This window comes from Xiphophorus couchianus, chromosome 18 (genome assembly GCF_001444195.1).
Source record: "Xiphophorus couchianus chromosome 18, X_couchianus-1.0, whole genome shotgun sequence".
NCBI lineage: Eukaryota > Metazoa > Chordata > Actinopteri > Cyprinodontiformes > Poeciliidae > Xiphophorus > Xiphophorus couchianus.
In genome coordinates, this window is record NC_040245.1 from 27,500,529 (window position 1) to 27,520,433 (window position 19,905).

General features: G+C 41.6%; 2 protein-coding genes across 2 annotated transcripts; both read left to right on the forward strand.

The window, feature by feature from the left end:
• Window positions 1-1,572: 1,572 nt before the first annotated feature.
• rskra (ribosomal protein S6 kinase related a) lies at window positions 1,573-7,374 on the forward strand. The gene is made up of 12 exons (XM_028044717.1): window positions 1,573-1,744; window positions 2,577-2,819; window positions 2,887-2,970; window positions 3,693-3,761; window positions 3,973-4,042; window positions 4,398-4,505; window positions 4,857-4,897; window positions 4,981-5,008; window positions 5,782-5,871; window positions 6,148-6,236; window positions 6,304-6,414; window positions 6,511-7,374. The coding sequence occupies exons 1-12, from the start codon at window positions 1,715-1,717 to the stop codon at window positions 6,799-6,801; spliced, it is 1,254 nt and encodes a 417-aa protein (XP_027900518.1). The 5' UTR covers window positions 1,573-1,714; the 3' UTR covers window positions 6,802-7,374.
• A 7,218-nt stretch (window positions 7,375-14,592) lies between these two features.
• Window positions 14,593-19,061, forward strand: aldoca (aldolase C, fructose-bisphosphate, a). The gene is made up of 9 exons (XM_028044889.1): window positions 14,593-14,720; window positions 15,732-15,885; window positions 15,987-16,198; window positions 16,271-16,325; window positions 16,405-16,565; window positions 16,650-16,733; window positions 17,778-17,952; window positions 18,106-18,305; window positions 18,407-19,061. Exons 2-9 carry the CDS (start codon window positions 15,774-15,776, stop codon window positions 18,497-18,499), a joined length of 1,092 nt encoding a protein of 363 aa, XP_027900690.1. The 5' UTR covers window positions 14,593-14,720; window positions 15,732-15,773; the 3' UTR covers window positions 18,500-19,061.
• The last annotated feature ends 844 nt before the right edge of the window (window positions 19,062-19,905 follow it).

Here is a 19,905-nt window from a genome sequence, read left to right on the forward strand (position 1 = left end):
GTTAAAGTCGCTCGCCTCTCTGAGGGCTGATTGATCATCGACCTGACGCCGGCCAAACCCTCCATGGGGCCCTAGGCAAAATTTGGGTTTGGGGCCAACTAGTTCTGTTAACAATGTGGACTGGCTGCAATCAGCAGTCCGATCATTCACACACCTGCTATAAATTTATTGCATCTCTGTTGGCAGTGCTGTTTACATTATATACATGTATAATATGGTACATTTACTGGCCAACTGATTTATCGACCAGTTGGTTTCTGGGTGTCGATTTGCTAAATTTTGGGGGATCGTGATCTGCTGATACTTCCATGTGAAAATCAGTCTCTGTCCTCTTCTGCTCTACAGTGAGAGGTTTGACTGACAGACCAGGTCAGGTCTGAACGTTTGCAGTCAACAATATTCACCCCACTGTTGCCAACTCAGCGACTTTCTTGCTACATTTAGCCACTTTTCAGACAAAAAAAATGGATATCAGCCAAAATCTTAATTGGCAGGTCAGTCTTTTTAAAGATCGGTAACCAGGGATTGGTCAGAAAACTACAATCTGTGCAGCCCTACACACTTATTCATGACATTCTTTGGTTAAATAAATTTCTCTTAAGCGTTACTCCAATAGCTAAACATGTAATGTATATCAGGTGAGTTTTTCATCCCTGAGAATGTGGACCGGTACCGGTCCTGGACTGATTCTGAGCCTTCAAATGATTTTAACAAAACTTTCACATAACTTAGAAGTTGATGTAAAAAATATTGTTTGTTTTGGCCACAAAATGATTTTGCTCAGCAGCAAACAGCAAATCCCCAACTACAGCTTAGAGCAGCTCATCGATGTAGCAGCTAATTAGCCTGACGTAAAAACATTTTGCTAGACAATGTCAACCATTGAGAAGTTTTAATTATCAAACTTTATCAAGCGCTGCGTTTTGAAGCCAAAATACCTCAGAAATATACAGAACCAACCATGAGAATCAACTCATTTAAAGTTTAAACTCAGTTTCACACAAAGACTCTAGCATAAATGTTTGGCTGTTGAACTGGACCGCTCCAGGTCGCTATCAAGCTAATTTTCTATTAGTAGCTTTACAAATCTTTTACATTTCATTACATTACCAAGGCTCATTAAAACAAACCTTTATCTTGGCTTTTTTATATTCTTCCTCTTTTCTCCCTCCCCAAAGGACAAGTCCTTTTTGAGACATTGTTTTGCTAACTTATCTTCTGACCGGAGCTTTGGACGTTCAGATGCTTTCTGCTCACCACATGGCAGCTCGTTACTGGCGAAGCGTGCGGTACCTACCGCGGCCTCCAGAGGCCTCCAAAAGCAATTTATTTTTTTCTTTTTGTCCATAAAATAATGATTTCTACATACATTACCAGATATATGTTATTGTGAAAACAAATCACTTCATAGTGAAATTGTGTTTTTTATAATATAATGACATAGAAATTATTACTAAAATAAATAAAAAAATCCACTCCACTCAGGGTGGCCCTTGGTGGTCCTGGGGCCCTAAGCGGCTGCTTAGTTTGCTAATGCCTTGGGCCGGCCCTGATCTGACGGCTTCAACTGGAGCGGAATCTCCCCGTAAATCAGGTGCGTCACATCCATCCATCCGCGGGACGCAGCTCCAGTCACAGAGACGCGTGGATTTACGAGACCAAAACACGAAGACTTTTTTTAAAAATCTTTGTGAGTGAAAGTCTTGAAGGTGCGATGGGATGCGAAGTCGGTAAAAACAGGAAGGTGAGTGAGTGATTCAGATGCGCGCGCGTTGGAGGTGGTTACGTATTTGTACGCAGAGTTTGTGCAGTGATTCTTGTGCAACTAGAAGTGAAACGTGTTTTCTTTGCTCAGCAACAAGAACAACAAAAAAAGAAAACAAATTAATCCAGGTCCAGTTTTTACTTTGCTCCACAAATGGGCATCGGTGAAAGTCAAAAATAGATTATAGATTGGATAAGTGCTTACTGACCTTCATTGTGATCATTGCACGCGCGGTTTTGTCGCAGACGTGGCTCGAGCCTTCAGTTATGTGGAAAATAAAATGTATACAGTTGAATTGATGCTGTTCTTTAAAAGTATTTGCCCACTTTTTCTTTTTTTTTTTTGCGCATTTCAAAAACAAAAATCAGCTTTGAAATCATTTATTAAAGGAAGAACGTTGACCGAACTTGGCTATAAGAAAATATACTGTAGAGCCAAATTAAACGTATATTAAACACGTTTCCTACATTTTTAAACGTAATATTGTTAGAAAAATTATTACGTAACCCGTATGACAAAATGAAGTAGGCATGAAAATCCCAAACAATATTGACAACTATCAAATGTTGATAAGAAGAGCAGGCCAAAATGACCAAACAGTGAAAAACTTCAGTAAATCATTTCTGAGTCCAAAGCCATAACAAACATAATCTGATAGTTAAGCCCAAATACTGTAGATGTTGTTTAATTTACAAATTGAATAAATAATCTCAGAAATTTGATCTGGACAAGTTTGTAGTTATGACAGGGCAAATTAAGAATCCTGTTGATTCCACCTGACGAAAGCGATTTGATTTTCGGTTTTCATCAGACAGAGGATCCAGCAGCTCCATGTCGCTTCAGTCGTGGCTTCCTATCAAACGTCCGGGTCTCCATCCCTCGCAGACCCGGACACTCTGCTGCATTTCCCCGGGCTGTGGGAGTGGACCTAGAGCTGCTTCCCCCGGGTGACAGGGAAGGAACGTCTGAGAAAGAGAAACCTCCTCCAGCCCTCGTTTCGCTCTTCCTGCCCGAGTTTCCGCAACGTAGATCTCCATCAGAGGACTGTTTTCAGGTGGGGAGTTGGTATTTAAACCAAACTAGCTGGCGTGTGAAAGTGACCTCAACTTTTCTGCTTTCAGGTTCTCGATGTCATCGCTAAAGGCTCTCTTGGACCGGTCCTAAAAGTCAGGTTTTTTCGTCAGGCGAAGGTTTGGGCTGCTAAGGTTGGTTGACAATGCAACTCTAAAAGAGGAAAGTGTGTTTGAGGCATTACAGGAAAACAAAGGAGAAAGAAAATGACATTAAATTATGAAATGCATTAGACGGTAATAGTAAAATTAGGCATCACCAAGAAAAACCTTTAAAATGCAACCTTAAAAGAAACAAGTAGCTAAGAAATTATTTTAAAAAATGTATATATATTTATGAAAATGTGATAGACAAAAAGATTTTCAGTAATGATTTAAAAAAGACAATAGTTTCTGCACAGCTCAGATGTCCGTGAAGGTGATTTCAAAGTTGAAGAGCACAGAAAATAACGACTTTTGTCTTTTCTGCTCGAGGCTGAAGGAAATTCAGACTCATTCGTGGATAATTTGAACAAAACAAATCAATGATTATTATGTACTATGTTATGTTCATGTACTCAGAGCTTTTTGGACATCACATAGATTATGAATGAAAGTGGGCCAAAATTGGAGCCTTGAGGAATCCCACAAGTGATTATTGTTTTTATTATTATTATTATTATTATTAGTAGTAGTAGTAGTAGTATATTTTCAGCAGTCCCTCTGTGTCAGCTCTGAAAGGTGTTGGCACACAACACCAGAGATTCAGTAAAACCAAGGCAGAAGTTTTTTTATGCACCAATTTGAAATAATACAATATAAAGCACTAATTTCTCAAGTTTTATTGCTTTTAATAACGGATATGTGTTGTCACATAGGTTCTACCAAAGTCAGAGATCTTAAGACAGGGAGTGCTGGAGCAAACGAAAGAAGAAGTAATAATTCAGGTAATTTTACTCCATTTTTTAGAAAAGTAATGGCTCTCAAAAATTATGCTAACCTTATTAATTGTTGTAGATCAGAGCTTTCTTACGGTTTAAAGGGGGGATGCATTGTTTTGCATTTAATCCTAAAACAAAGCCAGTTTAAATACTACTTCCACGTTTAGCTGTTTAGTCTCATTTGTCCACTTCCTGCTCGTTTGCCTCTACTTTGCAGAGACAGCTCAGACATCCGTTTATTCACCGTGTGCAGGACTGCTGGCAGACACAGCACCACCTCTTCATCAGTGAGTCAAAGCTGCAAAGATTCCTGCTACATCCAAATCCCAGGCCTCCGTTTTAAGGAAGTACTCTGAGATCCAGTAACGGCTAGTAGCAAAATTAGACATTTGACAGAAAATAACAACAAGAAAAAAAAAATCTAGAATGTGACCAACTGTGGAAAACATTCATGTCAGGTTCATGACTGTGTTTTTGACCTTTCACCTTCCTCACCAACATTAGGTGGGGGGAAAAAAAATCTCATTTTCTGTGGTTCCTTTTGCAATCTTCCAATTTCACATATTCACTGTGCTGACCTGATTGAACTCGTCAGCGGAGACCTAATAAGTATCTGTGCTAATCTGTGTTATCCCCCTGCAGTGTTCGAATACTGCAGCGCTGGAGACTTGTACACGTACTGGTTACTGAAGGGCCAGTTTGACCAGGACCAGGTTCGACTCCTTGCTGCAGAGCTGGGCAGTGCCTTGGGTATATATGTGTGTGTGTGGGTTTGTTTCTAATACCTTGTGGGGACCATTTTCCTGCCACATACTATGTTGTGGGGACCCACTGCTCCTTGTGGGGACTGAAGCCTGGTCCCCACAAGGGGAAACACTGTTTTTGGGTCAGGGGTTAGATTTAGGACTAAGGTGTGAATTGAGTTTTGGTTAGGGTTAGAATAAGGGTAAGGTTTAGGCTGTAGAAATGAATGGAAGTCAATGGAAAGTCCCCACAAATATACCATGCAAGTGTGTGTGTGTGTGTGTGTGTTCAACAATGTTCATCAGAACAAATTTTTATTTTTGTGTAAAGTTTACTGGATTCATTTCTCTTTTAAAGGTTTCCTACACGATCTGGGAATCGTCCATAGAGACGTAAAGGTATGATTTTATTTGAAGAGTGTAGTTTATTTTTCTTGGGTATAACCTGAGTTATGTTCATACATTTTTCCATTATTTTTCAGATGGAAAACATTCTGTTGAGTGATCAAGGTAAGGCTCATCTCTTTTTATACATGTAGCCGGATATCTGTGAAAACAAATACATTTTTATGCCTTTTTTGGCCCTTAATCCACATGAAAACTTTGTTTAGTATCACTACAAATGCTTATTAAAAAAATTATATTTGTATTTGTGTACACACAAATACAAATCGGAAAATGAAGATTTAGTGCTTCACACATTAGTCTGTGACAAATAATGTACCAATATATCCATATACTTGATTTGACGTGATTCCGTCGACATTCTTGTGTTTTAATAACTTTATATTGTAATAAGCTATTTTAAAGTAGTTCAGCCTACATATCTGTACATACAAATGAACCTCCTGCTGCCATGCTTAATTCCTAACAGGAAGTTGTGGTTGTTTTGAAGCAATATGATTGGTTGACAGGTTTTAGCTTTGCACTACACTGCCCCCTATGGGTTTGGGATGTTTAAAACGACACTCGAGGGCGGATTTGTGCGGGTTTGTCTGGATGAAAACCTTTCTGAAACCGATCCCGTCTGCAAGGTTATTGTTTTAATAATATTATCCATGTGGTGGAGATATTCTCTTTTAAAAAGACCCAGCTACATGTGTACTCGTTAGACGAACCCTAAACAGAGAGCAAAGAGGAAATAAAATTTAAAAAAACAATAGCAAAATGCCCAGAAATGCTCAGATCAAGAACTCATTGCTGATCAGTCACTAAGCTGGATAGAAAAATCAAATGTTACTGCAGATATTGCTCAAAAGTTGCTGTGTTTTGTCTCGATTCAGGTCACCTCCGCCTGTCTGATTTTGGCCTGTCACGCCGACTGACTCAAGGAGGACGAGCGTTCACTGTATGCGGAACGATTCAGTACATGGGTGAGATTTCCTAAGCTTCTTAAGAGAACGTTCCAGTTTTCCAGCTCTTTTAAGTTATATGTTGGCTTTGCTTTTGACTCTGTGAATGAGTGAAACCCCCCGTTTTCATCATTACAGCCACATCGGTTTCTTTGCCGCTCCGGATTCAATTTGACCCGGTTAGAAAACCGAAACATTTGTGACGTTTTGTCTTTGGGATCTATTAGAACTTCTTTCTATGTGTTGTTTTTCATTTTCATTCCTTTGAGTCATGCTCATCTTGTGTTTTTCAAACAGCTCCTGAGGTTTTGAGTGGGGGTCCGTACAGCCACGCCGCAGACTGGTGGTCTCTCGGGGTTTTGTTGTTCTCGCTGGTTACAGGAGAGGTAACTTTCTTTTGATTCCCTCGTAACAAACGCCGCATTTTATTGGTTTTTGCTTCTCCTTTTGCAGTTTCCACTAGCTGCGGAGTCGAACCACATCAACATGTTGAAGAAAATCACAGACTGCCCTTATGTTCCACCAAAGACCCTCAGCTCTGACCTCACCCTACTGCTCAGTGAGGTCAGTCGGCTTCAGTGACATCCTAAGTTCACCTCTGGGCTAGAAAATCTCACACCTAAGTCTCTTTCTTTTCCTTTCCTCTCCTCACCGCTTCAGCTTTTGTGCAAGAGTCCAGGGAGCCGCCTCCGTGACCTGCAGCGCTTCAAGACTCAGGCCTTCTTCAGGGGCGCCTCCTTCGACTCGTACATTCTCCAGAAAGCGCCGGTCCAATTCCTCCTGGAGCTCAGAAGCCACCCTGACTGGGCAGCCACGTCGAGGAGAGGCTCCGTGGCGGACTGGCTCGAGAACTTTGACTTTAATAACACCTTGAGCGCTCCTTTAACTCTCACTGAACTGCCTCCTGCTTCGCCCGGCCAAGACGTGACGTTGACTGCAGAGCAGGACTAGAAACCATGCGACTCATTCTAGGTTTGAATTCAGTCACTAGGCGACTGACGAACATCTTCATTTTTTTAACATGTTTTTACCTTTCAGTCTTTTCTCTTTATTTACAGATATGTTGCAACTTTATTGCATTTTGTACCTTTGTGTTTCTGGATGCGCTTTTATTAAACTTTACATGCTTGAAGCTGTTAAACACTTTATTAAAAGGCTAGAGCTGAAGAGGCTTTTGTAACTTCCAGAATATTTTGAAAAAACAAGTTCTTTGAGCTTTATTTCATGTTGTAATGTTATTCCCTCATCAAAAACACACCTGGAGTATTGCCTTGATTTTTTTTATACATGTTTGAGAAATCCTTGAATCTCCCGTAGCAACGTAGAACTTTGTGTTTTCTGCTCTCACAAAGTTCCACCTTTTTCCACAAAGTTTCTCCTTGGAGCTGCAATCTGTAGTTGAGCTTCCGCCACTTTCCCTACTCAGCTCCTCCAGACTAGCGGCAGCAGCAATTAGCAAACACCAGGTGGAACTGCTGGTCTGATGAGCTCATCATGCGAGCTACTTCTCAGTCCGACGCTTCTAAGAACGCTGCTAAACGCTTAATGTTGTTGTGATGACTTCCTGGAGGCAGGATGTCAGAAAGAGTAGGACCCTCTTAAAGAGACAGAAGCCCAATTTCAAGGCGTTAAATTGTATAAGTCAAATTTCTTTTAAGCCATGTTTGATATACACTGCTCAAAAAAATAAAGGGAACACTTAAACAACACAATATAACTCGAAGTAAATCACACTTCTGTGAAATCAAACTGTCCACTTAGGAAGCAACACTGATTGACAATCAATTTCACCTGCTGTTGTGCAAATGGAATAGACAACAGGTGGAAATTATTGGCAATTAGCAAGACACACTCAATAAAGGAGTGGTTCTGCAGTTGGGACCACAGACCACTTCTTAGTAGCTGTGCTGTCTGGCTGATGTTTTGGTCAGTTTTGAATGTTGGTGGTGCTTTCACACTCGTGGTAGCATGAGACGGACTCCACAACCCACACAAGTGGCTCAGGTAGTGCAGCTCATCCAGGATGGCACATCAATGCGAGCTGTGGCAAGAAGGTTTGCTGTGTCTGTCAGCGTAGTGTCCAGAGGCTGGAGGTGCTACCAGGAGACAGGCCAGTACACCAGGAGACGTGGAGGAGGCCGTAGGAGGGCAACAACCCAGCAGCAGGACCGCTACCTCCGCCTTTGTGCAAGAAGGAACAGGAGGAGCACTGCCAGAGCCCTGCAAAATGACCTCCAGCAGGCCACAAATGTGCATGTGTCTGCACAAACGGTTAGAAACCGACTCCATGAGGATGGTATGAGGGCCCGACGTCCAGAGATGGGGGTTGTGCTCACAGCCCAACACCGTGCAGGACGCTTGGCATTTGCCAGAGAACACCAGGATTGGCAAATTCGCCACTGGCGCCTTGTGCTCTTCACAGATGAAAGCAGGTTCACACTGAGCACACGTGACAGACGTGACAGAGTCTGGAGACGCCGTGGAGAGCGGTCTGCTGCCTGCAACATCCTTCAGCATGACTGGTTTGGCAGTGGGTCAGTAATGGTGTGGGGTGGCATTTCTTTGGAGGGCCGCACAGCCCTCCATGTGCTCACCTGAGGTAGTCTGACTGCCATTAGGTACCGAGATGAGATCCTCAGACCCCTTGTGAGACCATATGCTGGTGCGGTTGGCCCTGGGTTCCTCCTAATGCAGGACAATGCTAGACCTCATGTGGCTGGAGTGTGTCAGCAGTTCCTGCAAGATGAAGGCATTGAAGCTATGGACTGGCCAGCCCGTTCCCCAGACCTGAATCCGATTGAGCACATCTGGGACATCATGTCTCGCTCCATTCACCAACGTCACGTTGCACCACAGACTGTCCAGGAGTTGGCGGATGCTTTAGTCCAGGTCTGGGAGGAGATCCCTCAGGAGACCATCCGCCACCTCATCAGGAGCATGCCCAGGCGTTGTAGGGAGGTCATACAGGCACGTGGAGGCCACACACAATACTGAGCCTCATTTTGACTTGTTTTAAGGACATTACATTAAAGTTGGATCAGCGTGTAGTGTTATTTCACTTTAATTTTGTGTGTGGCTCCAAATCCAGGCCTCCATTGGTTAATAAATTTGATTTCCATTGATGATTTTTGTGTGATTTTGTTGTCAGCACATTCAACTTTGTACAGAACAAAGTATTCAATGAGAATATTTCTTTCATTCAGATCTAGGATGTGTTATTTGAGTGTTCCCTTTATTTTTTTGAGCAGTGTATTTAGCTTTATTTTATAACAACTGAAAATAAAATAAATACTTGATTGTACTATAAAATGGCACTATATGCTGGAAAATACATAATACTGCCCCTTTTTTTTATTACCCCTGCAGGGGGTCTTTTTGTGGGCTCTAGTGTCCCTTAAATGACAGTAGGCTGACAGGAAACGGGGAAGGAGAGGAGGGAAGACATGCGGCAAATGTCGTCGGGTCCGGGAGTGGAACCCGCGACAGCCGCGTCGAGGACTGAAGGCCTCCAAATATGGGTCGCACTAACCACTACACCACCACGGCACGCCCCGTAATACTGCCCCTTTAAACCATATTTAGTGCAGACTCAAATGTATCTTAATCATAGGTGTTACGTTACAGAAATAGTTTTCTGTAACCATGCTGTCAATCCACAGCATGAATTTCAATCCAGACTTTGACTAGGTCACTCCAGAATATTTCATATTTATTTTGCTATTATGAGGTGTAGTTGCTGGTGGGCTTTGAATCATTGCCATCACTTCATAGCCCCACTGTGTTTGAACTGAAGGTGACAGACTGACGGCTGGATGTTCTGCCATAAAGCAGAATTCATGGTTCTGGTTCTATCCAAGTTCTGAAGAACTAAAGTATTCTAATACCATCATACTATCACCACCATGTTTGACAGTAGGTATTATGTTGTTGTTTTTTCTTTTCTTGAAATGCTGTATTTTCTTTAGATGTAACAAAACATTCAGCTTTGAAAAAGTTAGAATATTTTCCCCACAGCGTTGGGAGCCGTGGGTTCACTTGACGTTTGGTGGCCAACTTTAAGCCTCCGCACGACCTACTTACAGGATCCCTCCAAAACCCATTTAGGACATCCATAATAGGATGGAAAATGGAGCACCAGATAAAGTATCATCATTAAACGACTTTAATTAGTTAGCGTGGGGGAAAAAAAATAACCCCTAAGGTTCCCACGGGAGATAGCCGAGTATAATTGCTGAACTTCGCAGAGCCGTGGGTCTATTTCAGAACCGTGTCTGCTGAATGGGAGAGCGTCGGCTCCTCCCTGACACTGAATTCCCTCTCAGGCCTTTGTCTTAGACAGGTCCGCCAAGTCTGTGTTGTGGCTGTGCGGGTGGTACGCAGTCCAGTGACCCACATCTGCCTTCGCCGGCACACTGACCCAAAATAGAGGAGAGAGGAGAGAGGAGTCCCCCGGAAAAGACGGATGAGTCGACTCACCTGAGGGTTGGTAAATAGCGCCATTACGTAACTGAGCGCGCGACATAAGCAGTTTTATTAACCGAGGACAGGAAGTAAACAGTTCGGGCTCGGACTGGGGGTGGAGGATGTGTTAAAGAGCAACATTTAAGCAAAATCACTGATTACACAATTGATTTTACCCTTTATTATCTTCCTATAGCAGTATATGTAAGTTTAACTTTCCAGGAACGTTTAATTAGAAACCTCCGACTTTCTGTTTCCCTGGAGTATAACTGTGACACAGCAGGGGACAATTTCAGTTTAACCCCTGAGTGTTAGGCTGAGGAGAGACGCCAGGAAAAAATATGTTGGCTCTTATGATTATACTTTTAAATGTGTACTGCGTTGGAATTTTATCTAAAATTTGGTTAGAAACTAAGTTTCTTGTTGTTTATGTACAACAATCTGATATTAATATCTTTATCGTCCCTGATATCAAAAAATATTCTAGATCGGATATTGGTGACAACGTGCCTGATCCATAATGACGGGGCCGTGCAGAGACCTTTGGAGGGGCAGGGGCTCAAAGTTAAAAAATGGCACATTGAACAAGATCTTAAAACTCCGTACAACAACATAGCAAGAACCATATTGATCAAGAATCTAATTGGATCCTACTATATCATTGCCATCATGTGGGGACAATGCAAAGCAAATCTAGTCTATATTTTCCCCAACAGGTATAAAGTTTCTGTTTCTGCTGCTGACAGTCCTGGAGGTCTGAGCTGATCTGAGACTGTAGCTGGTAAACAGACCAGAGGAGAGAAGGTCAAAGGTTATGAAGTTATGAAATAAGCTAATTTGCTGCTATTTTACTAATGAAGCCCTAATAATATCTATTTAACCTCTAGAACAACTTGGCTGCAGACTGATTTATAGATCCAAAAAGCTCAAAGGGGTTAAAACTATATAATAGTTTGATGTTAAACCTCTGAAGACTGAGATATCAAGGCAAAGAAAACTCAGTAGCTGCTGGTAGGGGCCATTCAGGGGCCTCCAGACACTCAGGGGCCTCCAGACACTCAGGGGCCTCCAGACATTCAGTGGCCCCTAGAAATGGTTTAATTGTAACACAGACCATAGATCTAAACCTGTAGCATCATTTATAGAGAATTACAATGTTATTAAATTTTATTTAATACATTCAGCTGAGAAAAATAAATACATTTAGGATTTAATTAGGACGTTTACTTTGTAAAAGTTTAAAGAATCATCTTGATAGTTTGATTGTTGTGTTACCATGGCTACAATATGGTGTAATCTTTGTGTTTGAATTGGGTTTGTTCACAAATACATCACAGCCAATAACCAATAATCAGTGACTGATTTTAGATTCAGCCAATAAACCTGGTCTCCCTCTCACAGATTCACCTGATCTAGATTTAAACATGTTAGTGATGCTAGGAAGGGTTTCGGGGGGAGAGGGGTTCTGTCTAAGGCCCCATGTTACCTTGGGCCGGCCCTGGAGGGACAACTGCTGCAATGAGCATCTCTGGAATCCACCTGGAATCTACCTGGAATCCACCTGGAATCTACCTGGAATCCACCTGGAATCCCCCGGTGGCCTCTATGTCAGTCCTCCGATGCTTTGGAGACATTTTGATTCATGTTTGGCTTTTTGCTGCGGTTCTAATTATTGCTTCAATATTTTCTCTGATGTTTATTTTGTGACTCTAATTGGGTCGAATCTTCCTTTAACACTTGAGGTTCTGCAGTAACTTCTATTTACAGCCCAGAACCTCCAGCCCAGATCCTGTCAGCAGCGGCTTTAACCCGCCTGGTAGAAACGTTAAGGAGAAGCAGAGAGAACAGAGAGCAGGTGGTATCAGGTGGTACCAGGTGGTACCAGGTGGTATCAGGTGGTACCAGGTGATACCGGGGCTTTGAGCTGCGTTGCGACTCGCGGTGACAGTCGGTACCGTGTCTTTATATCAGGATGTCTGATATAAATCAGATATTCTTTCTATCTGTCGGTGGAACCGACTCAAGCTGCCTGTAGTGAACCGGGCCTTTAGCAGAATGATGAAGTTAAAGTCAGAAGTTTCTCTGCAGCCGAAGCATTTCTGAGTTTATGGGTGAGGCGGGTTTTGTCCCGCTATTGCGAGGACGATTATGAAAATATAAATAGAAACAGTTTTTCTAACGTCAACATCAGACCTACTAAGTTTTTATTCACAAACCAGAGTATGAAAAAATATTCTTGCCCATAATTTAATAGTTAGAGGACACAGATCCGCCCCCCTCCTCACCTTGGACCCGGAGTCTGAACAACATGGAGGCTCTGAGAGTCATTATTGGACTGAGGGCAGCCAGACTTTTGCTAAATTATTATATTTGGCTAAATATTATTGCTGAGGGGCAAAAGCAGGCCTTCTGATATACATATATATAAAAAAGACACTCAAAAAGGGCACTAGGGGCATCAAGAATAAAAGGGGCAGGGGCTCAAGCCCCCTTCGCCCCCCTCTCTGCACGTGCCTGCATAATGGCACATTTATTCAGTCTAGTTCTATGCTGTGTGCTCTGAGTGACATCATGCTTTATTATTTGTTCTACATTATATTTAGAATTCCTAATTGCTCTTTCTGAACCATTTCAAAGATAGCATGTTGCTGTTTATTTTTACATGTTTGACCAAGATAGTCGGACTATTGTTTCAGTTTATCATTTGTTTTACATTGGCTGTTTTACTCCTAACTGCACTGATCGGCCAATGCTAAACCTTAGATATCGGCATCGGAAGTGAAAAAAGTGGACCGGTGCGTCCCAGTCACGCTGCGGGCCTGTTTCTCCGACAGAGAATCTTGTTGGCGTCTGGCATCATGACTCTGAAACACCAGAACACTTTTAGAAAAACAATATTAATGAACTGTAAATAGGCCATCACTGGATCTTTCTGTAGAATAATGATCCAAGACAAATGACAGAGACATGTACCCTAGACTTCACATAAGCCTTGTCCCACGTTGATCATGACGTTTTGTGCAGGTGTGAATAAACTCAAGCCAACTCTCCTATTGACCAAACAACCGGACCGAGACCCACTTTTTGAGGTTGTTCTGGTCCACTTCCACATGAACTCTGGTGCGGTTCGCTTCTGGTGTGAATACTGACCGGTCTCAATCTGAACAAACTACAGGGAATGTAAGTCTTTTTGGACTTCATGAGGCACCACTGCTGGGCTTTGTGGTACAATGAGCCTTTCTGTGATGCTACTGGCTGAATGTAGTGACTGTACTGTTTTCTGATAGCGATGCTGCTGCCAGCGTGTTGTGCATCGGGACAGGCAAAGATCTGGTCTAATTGCTGCCAAAATTAATATTCCATCTCAAAACTTTTTTTTTTTTTACAAAGTACAGTCCACTTGCAAAAAAGCACAATGTGAAACCGTTCCAAACAAGAAAAATAAAGACTGCTTTTGGTCCGGCCTAAACAAGCGGACCGAAAGACTTTCCTGGCATGAATGCACTCTAAAATAATCTAAATCCTACAAACATCGCTCTCTCTCTCTCTCTCTCTCTATATATATATATATATATACACATATATATAATGCCCAGCTTCATCATATGTTGTAAAAGTATGCAGTTGTAATAATAAGAAAAGGGCGGGCAAAAAAATTGTGCCGCTAAAAGCCCTTTTTTCACATCTTTGTGGCTAAAGTCAAAGCTTTGTGTAGGAAATCAACCCTTCAAATTGAAAACAAATTGACATTTAAAGCCTCGTTAACACAGGAGTGACCAAAACCTGGAATTAACCATTACTATTTCCATGTACATACGATCTCCTCGTAATCAAAGTGAGAGGACGTATAGGCCTGAGTGTGAAACCCTCTGAGATTCTGAGGGTGTGAGTACCAAATTATCAGGAGACCAGAAACTTTCCTTTGGGCACTTTTTTTTTTCTCCCTTTACTAATTAAGATAAAAATAAAACCCCTCAGGGGAGAGGTTAAATAAATCTGCAACAGGGGCAGAGATTATGGATATATGATGTAGGTTTTTGAGACGTAGCCTGAGTCCTAATGGCTGCTGTCAGCACAGTGATAGGAACTGGCATTTAGGGAGAAAAAGAAGGATTCCTCTCATTAAAAGCTGCTTGTGAGCTTCAGATTTAGGTGGGCTTCTGCGATTTTCTATAAGAAATATAGGAATTATTTCACTTGTGTAAAAGGAAGTCGGAAGTGGACCTGAAAATGTTGGCAAATCGTACTAGAACAATGATTCATCAAAATTTCTAACTTATGTAGGGCAGAGGTGGGAGTGTAAGCTCCGCCCAGGGGTGTATTCATGTAAGGTGTGACACACTTTGAGTTGGATACAAACCAGAGCTGACAGAGAGACACTATCACTGCTCATCACCTCATCAGGGGAGGTAAGATGGTTTATCTCTCCTTCCTTTTGATAGCATGATATTTGGCTGACTGTGTTTGCAGTCTGGTAACAGATTTTACCTAAACTGTTTTTTTTAAATTTTTTATTGTGCATGGAGAACATTTTTTAAACCTTCATTCCACCTTTTATTAGCATCAGAAATATTTATTTGAACATTTACATGAACGTTCATTAATTTTATGCATCTTTTCCATTAAGTTTAAAATATGAATGTCACTAAGTTTGAAATAAAAATGAAAGAATATTAAACGATACAAAAATATTTGTTTTGTTTTGTACTTTGAAACACAAATATGAAAAAAATTATTTTGTATAGTTCAATTTTCCTTCTTTTTATTGTTATTTTAGACATATTTTAGAATTATTGACTTAAAACAAGCTCTTGCTGAAAAGTTAGATGTAAGTCAAGTCAGTTTTGTCTTATTTCAAATGTGCTAAGATATTTTTGTACCATTTAATTTCCCTTGATATTTTTATTATTTTTTATTTTAGACTCAGTGACCATTCATATTTTAAATTGAATGGAAAAGATGCATAAAATTAATTGACTTACATGTAAATGTTCAAATAATTATTTCTGATACTAATAAAAGCTAGAACTATATTTTTAGTCTAGTTACTAGACCAAAAATACTTGGTAAGATTTTTATGTTTTTTGAAGTGAAAAACATAAAACATTAGATAGAATCAGGAGAGCAAATATGTATTGTCTGATGTGTATGGAGACACAGTATAGGTACCCCCCCCCCCCCCTTCTTATTTACCTACACATTCACAAGCAGCTAAATGCTGAAAATGCCACAAAAATTTTTTTTCCACCATCATTTTGGCGCCCCCTCTAGCAGCGCCCACTTTTTGCGCCACTGTATAGAATTAAATTTCTACATACAAAAAGGCTCCAGCTAAGAACCTTTTTTTTCCCCTTTCTTGTAAATATACAACTGACTGTGCTTTGCCAATGCCATGGCGGCCGCCCTTCTCCTGCCGCCAGCAACCGGATAATCAGAAGGTCAACTCTTCCACCAGTCCCAGGATGACGCACCAGTTCCCAACTCTCTCCGAGGCCCAGAAGAGGGAGCTCCATGAGACGGCTCTACGCATAGTTTCTCCAGGGAAGGGCATCCTGGCTGCAGATGAGTCTGTGGGTCTGTAGCACTCTGATTACCTCTGATTCCTGGTTAAAACCACATTGTCTGAACTCCAAAGAGATTATCCTGATGGATAAATCTGGACGTTTTCTCTGCAGGCAGCATGGCCAAGCGGCTGGCCCAGGTCGGGGTGGAGAACACAGAGGAAAACCGCAGGCAGTTCCGTCAAATCCTCTTCAGTGCGGATGATCGCATCAACAGCTGCATTGGGGGAGTCATCTTCTTCCATGAGACCCTCTACCAGCACTCTGATAATGGCGTTCCCTTTGTGAAAATGATCAGGGACAGGGGGATCCTGGTTGGGGTCAAGGTGCGTCCGCTCTCCAGTGAACGCGCAGCGTGATGCAGGTCAGAACTAATCCAAAGTTTCTTCTCTTCATAGGTTGACAAAGGCGTCGTTCCTCTGGCGGGAACATGCGGGGAAACCACCACGCAAGGTCCGATCAGCTCATCTTTATAGATTGGCTCTATTTTTTTTAAAGGATTTGCAGCTCAGCTTTAAACCTTTCTCTGCAGGTCTGGATGGCTTGGCGGAGCGCTGTGCGCAGTATAAGAAGGATGGAGCGGTGTTTGCAAAGTGGCGTTGCGTGCTCAAAATCAGCGACTCCAATCCATCGAAACTGGCAATCACAGAAAATGCAAATGTGCTGGCGCGCTGCTCGAGCATCTGCCAGCAGGTTAGAGGGATCAGTAGTCTGCACGTTATTTGTGGACTGATACTCCTGTGTAGATTGATTGAGAATCTTTGATGTTTTGGGTAGAATGGCATTGTGCCCGTCATTGAGCCAGAGATTTTACCTGATGGTGACCACGACCTGAAACGCTGCCAGTATGTCACAGAGAAGGTGAGGTTTTTGTATTTTTAATATCAGGCTGTCCGGACACACTTAAAAAGACTTAATATATGTATCCCAAATTAAGGTCTGAAATTAACTTTAAAATGGTGGGGCATATATATATATGGAGGTGGCAATGGTGTCCATCACCGCCATGCGCCGCACCGTTCCCCCGGCCGTACCGGGTGATTAAGCATATATAAAAGACATGGCACATATCTTTTATATATGCCAAAAGATAATGGAGAATCTTTTAGAGCAGTGGTTCTCAAATGGGGGTACGTGTACCCCTGGGGGTACGTGGAGGTACTGCAGGGGGTACGTGAAGCTTTTCAAAATATCTTTAAAAACTCAGTAGGCTCCTCATAATAAGTCTTGGGAAAAATTATTTTGTAAAAAGTTTGATAAAATATAAATGTGTGTTCATGCACTGAATTTTATATTCAGTATTTAGTTTCAATATCCTTTAAAATAAAACGGTTTGACTGGTTTTATACCTTCCTGGTGGTCACCGTCTTCTGTTTTTCTTTTTTGTTTAACCATGCAATGTTTGCAATATGGATGTATTTGTCAGGTTCACTGATATAAGTTGTTTGGCTTTAATAAATCAGACAGTGATTTTACAGCACTGTACCTCTTTTTAATTCCAAAAATGTTTTGCCCGTGTCAGGGGGTACTTGACTAAAAATATATTTTTAAGGGGGTACATCACTGAAAAAAGTTTGAGAACCACTGATTTAGAGTAATGCTCAGGAGGAGCGTGGCAAATGTCACGGTCTGACAATGGAAAGAGGCAGTGTGTCAGACCATCAGTTTCCGAAACCACACACACAAAAAAACCTCATAAAGTGCATGCCACGGTGCTCAGTGCGACCCGACAGACCACACACAGGATAAAAAGCCTTTTTCCTCAGATCCGCTGGAGAGTTAAAAGAGCCTCAGGAATGTGGGGGAAAAAAATTTACTTGGAAAGAACATCACAGAAAAATATGGAATTATTTAAGACTTTAGCAAAAAAAACAACATTCAGTTCAAACTTTTTGTGTGCTGCAGGTCCTGGCTGCAGTGTACAAGGCCATGTCAGACCACCATGTCTATCTGGAAGGCAGTCTGCTCAAACCCAACATGGTCACTCCTGGACACAGCTGCCCCACCAAGTACAGCGCAGAGGAGGTGGCAATGGCGTCCGTCACCGCCATGCGCCGCACCGTTCCCCCGGCCGTACCGGGTCAGTCACACTACACCCACTGCCGACCAGAAACACTCACACACTTTTGAAAACACTCCATTCTACCCCTGGTTTTATGTAAAATCCCCGTTTGCAAAGAACTGTATTTACCTAACAGAAAGATGCCAAACACTGATGGTTTACTCCCTGCAGGGATTTGCTTCCTGTCTGGAGGTCAGAGTGAAGAAGAGGCCTCCGTCCACTTGAACGCCATCAACAACTGCCCCCTGGCCAAGCCCTGGGTCCTGACGTTCTCGTTCGGCCGGGCCCTGCAGGTGTCTGCCCTCAGAGCCTGGAGAGGGCACAAGGAGAACGAAAAAACCGCCACGGAGCAGTTTGTTAAGCGAGCAGAGGTACTTTTTCCTGACATGTGCTGCACATAAAAATAACTATGATGCCAGGTTTAAGTAGCTGCCTGCTTTTGTGTCACGTTTATTTATTTTATTCCTCTCAGGTGAACAGTCTGGCATGTCAGGGGAAATACAGCGGTGGTGATAACTATGGCGAGGCTGGACATCGCACCTTTGGCTCCTGCCATGCTTACTGAACAAAGACATAATTATTAAGCATTATGTTGTATTTCTTATGCTATATCCCCGGTGAGTAGCACAATAAACCCTTAGACTAGATAAAAATAGGTGACGTGTGAATATATTGAATGACAACAGCTGACAGTGTTTTATTGCAATGTTTAATGAAGACAATCAGGAATGTAATCAGGACTTCTCATGTCTGAAAGAAATGTCTACTTCCTCTGCATAATGTAATGCAGTGCTCAGTCAATTCTTTAATCCTATGAGAATACTGATCTCATAGCACGGACTACAGTTGACATCTAGTAGTGTCAATTGCTAATTATGTGATCAAACGAATGATGCTCTTCATCCCCTTGTCTGAAAATCTCTATTGCTTCTCTGAGTGGAATGAATGTGCTTAGCTTAGCGTTTAGCACTGGTTGTTCAGAGGTATAAACAATAACGCCTGGCATTAGCTTTGAGCTAACGAGCCCCTGCGCTCCCTGCTGACCTCTGAATGCATCATGCTGTCAGTCGCAGGAATATTCTCTGTACAATAAACATCAAATGCAATAAAAATGCTTGTCGGTTGAAGTCTGGTTTGTTTATGGAACGGCACGCTTTTGTTGTGAAAGAATAACTAGGTGTAATAAGAACGTATTAAACAGGATAATTATCAGTATGAGTCCTTAAATAGTTAGTATTTTAAATGTTTTTAGTAGCTCTCAAATTACATTTGTGAACAGGGCTGTTCCTAACCTGTTTGGTGCTCTGAGCAAACAACACACTCAGTCCCCCCTGCAGGATTTTGGGGTGTCTAACTTAAGGAGAGAAGCAATTAAGGTGGTGAGATCATTTAATAGTGTCATAAGTGTAAGGACAATATATATTCTATATAACGTTGGTAAATATTGGTTATAACATCGGCCCAAATTTTCAGATAGGTGCATTCCCAATTTATCTGTAATAAAATCGATAAAAATAGCACAATGCAACAGAGTGATTACAGCAGGCTAACACCACTTTCCCAAATTAAAGTGACGTGATTATGGGGCACTTATTCTGACATAGCAAACAGCTAATAATTAACAAACAAATGGGCCTACATATACTTCCAGTTTGTGAAATACTCAGAATAGCAATCCTAGCAACACCTCATCCTATTTAATATAGTCCACATTACATCACAAGATCACTGTCGTTGGTATGTATGCAATTACTCATTTAAAACTAAACTACAATATACAATATATAAATATATTCAGGTATATACTTATACTTTTACTTATTCATTTTATAGACTTAATTTGATCATAAAGTTTCTCATTTAACATTTTGAAAAACTAATTTTAGTATATTTACAAATAATGCCGTATTAATAACCTATTTTGACTGTACACTAAAATGAAATTTCTGCAAAATAGATTTTAATTCCGAT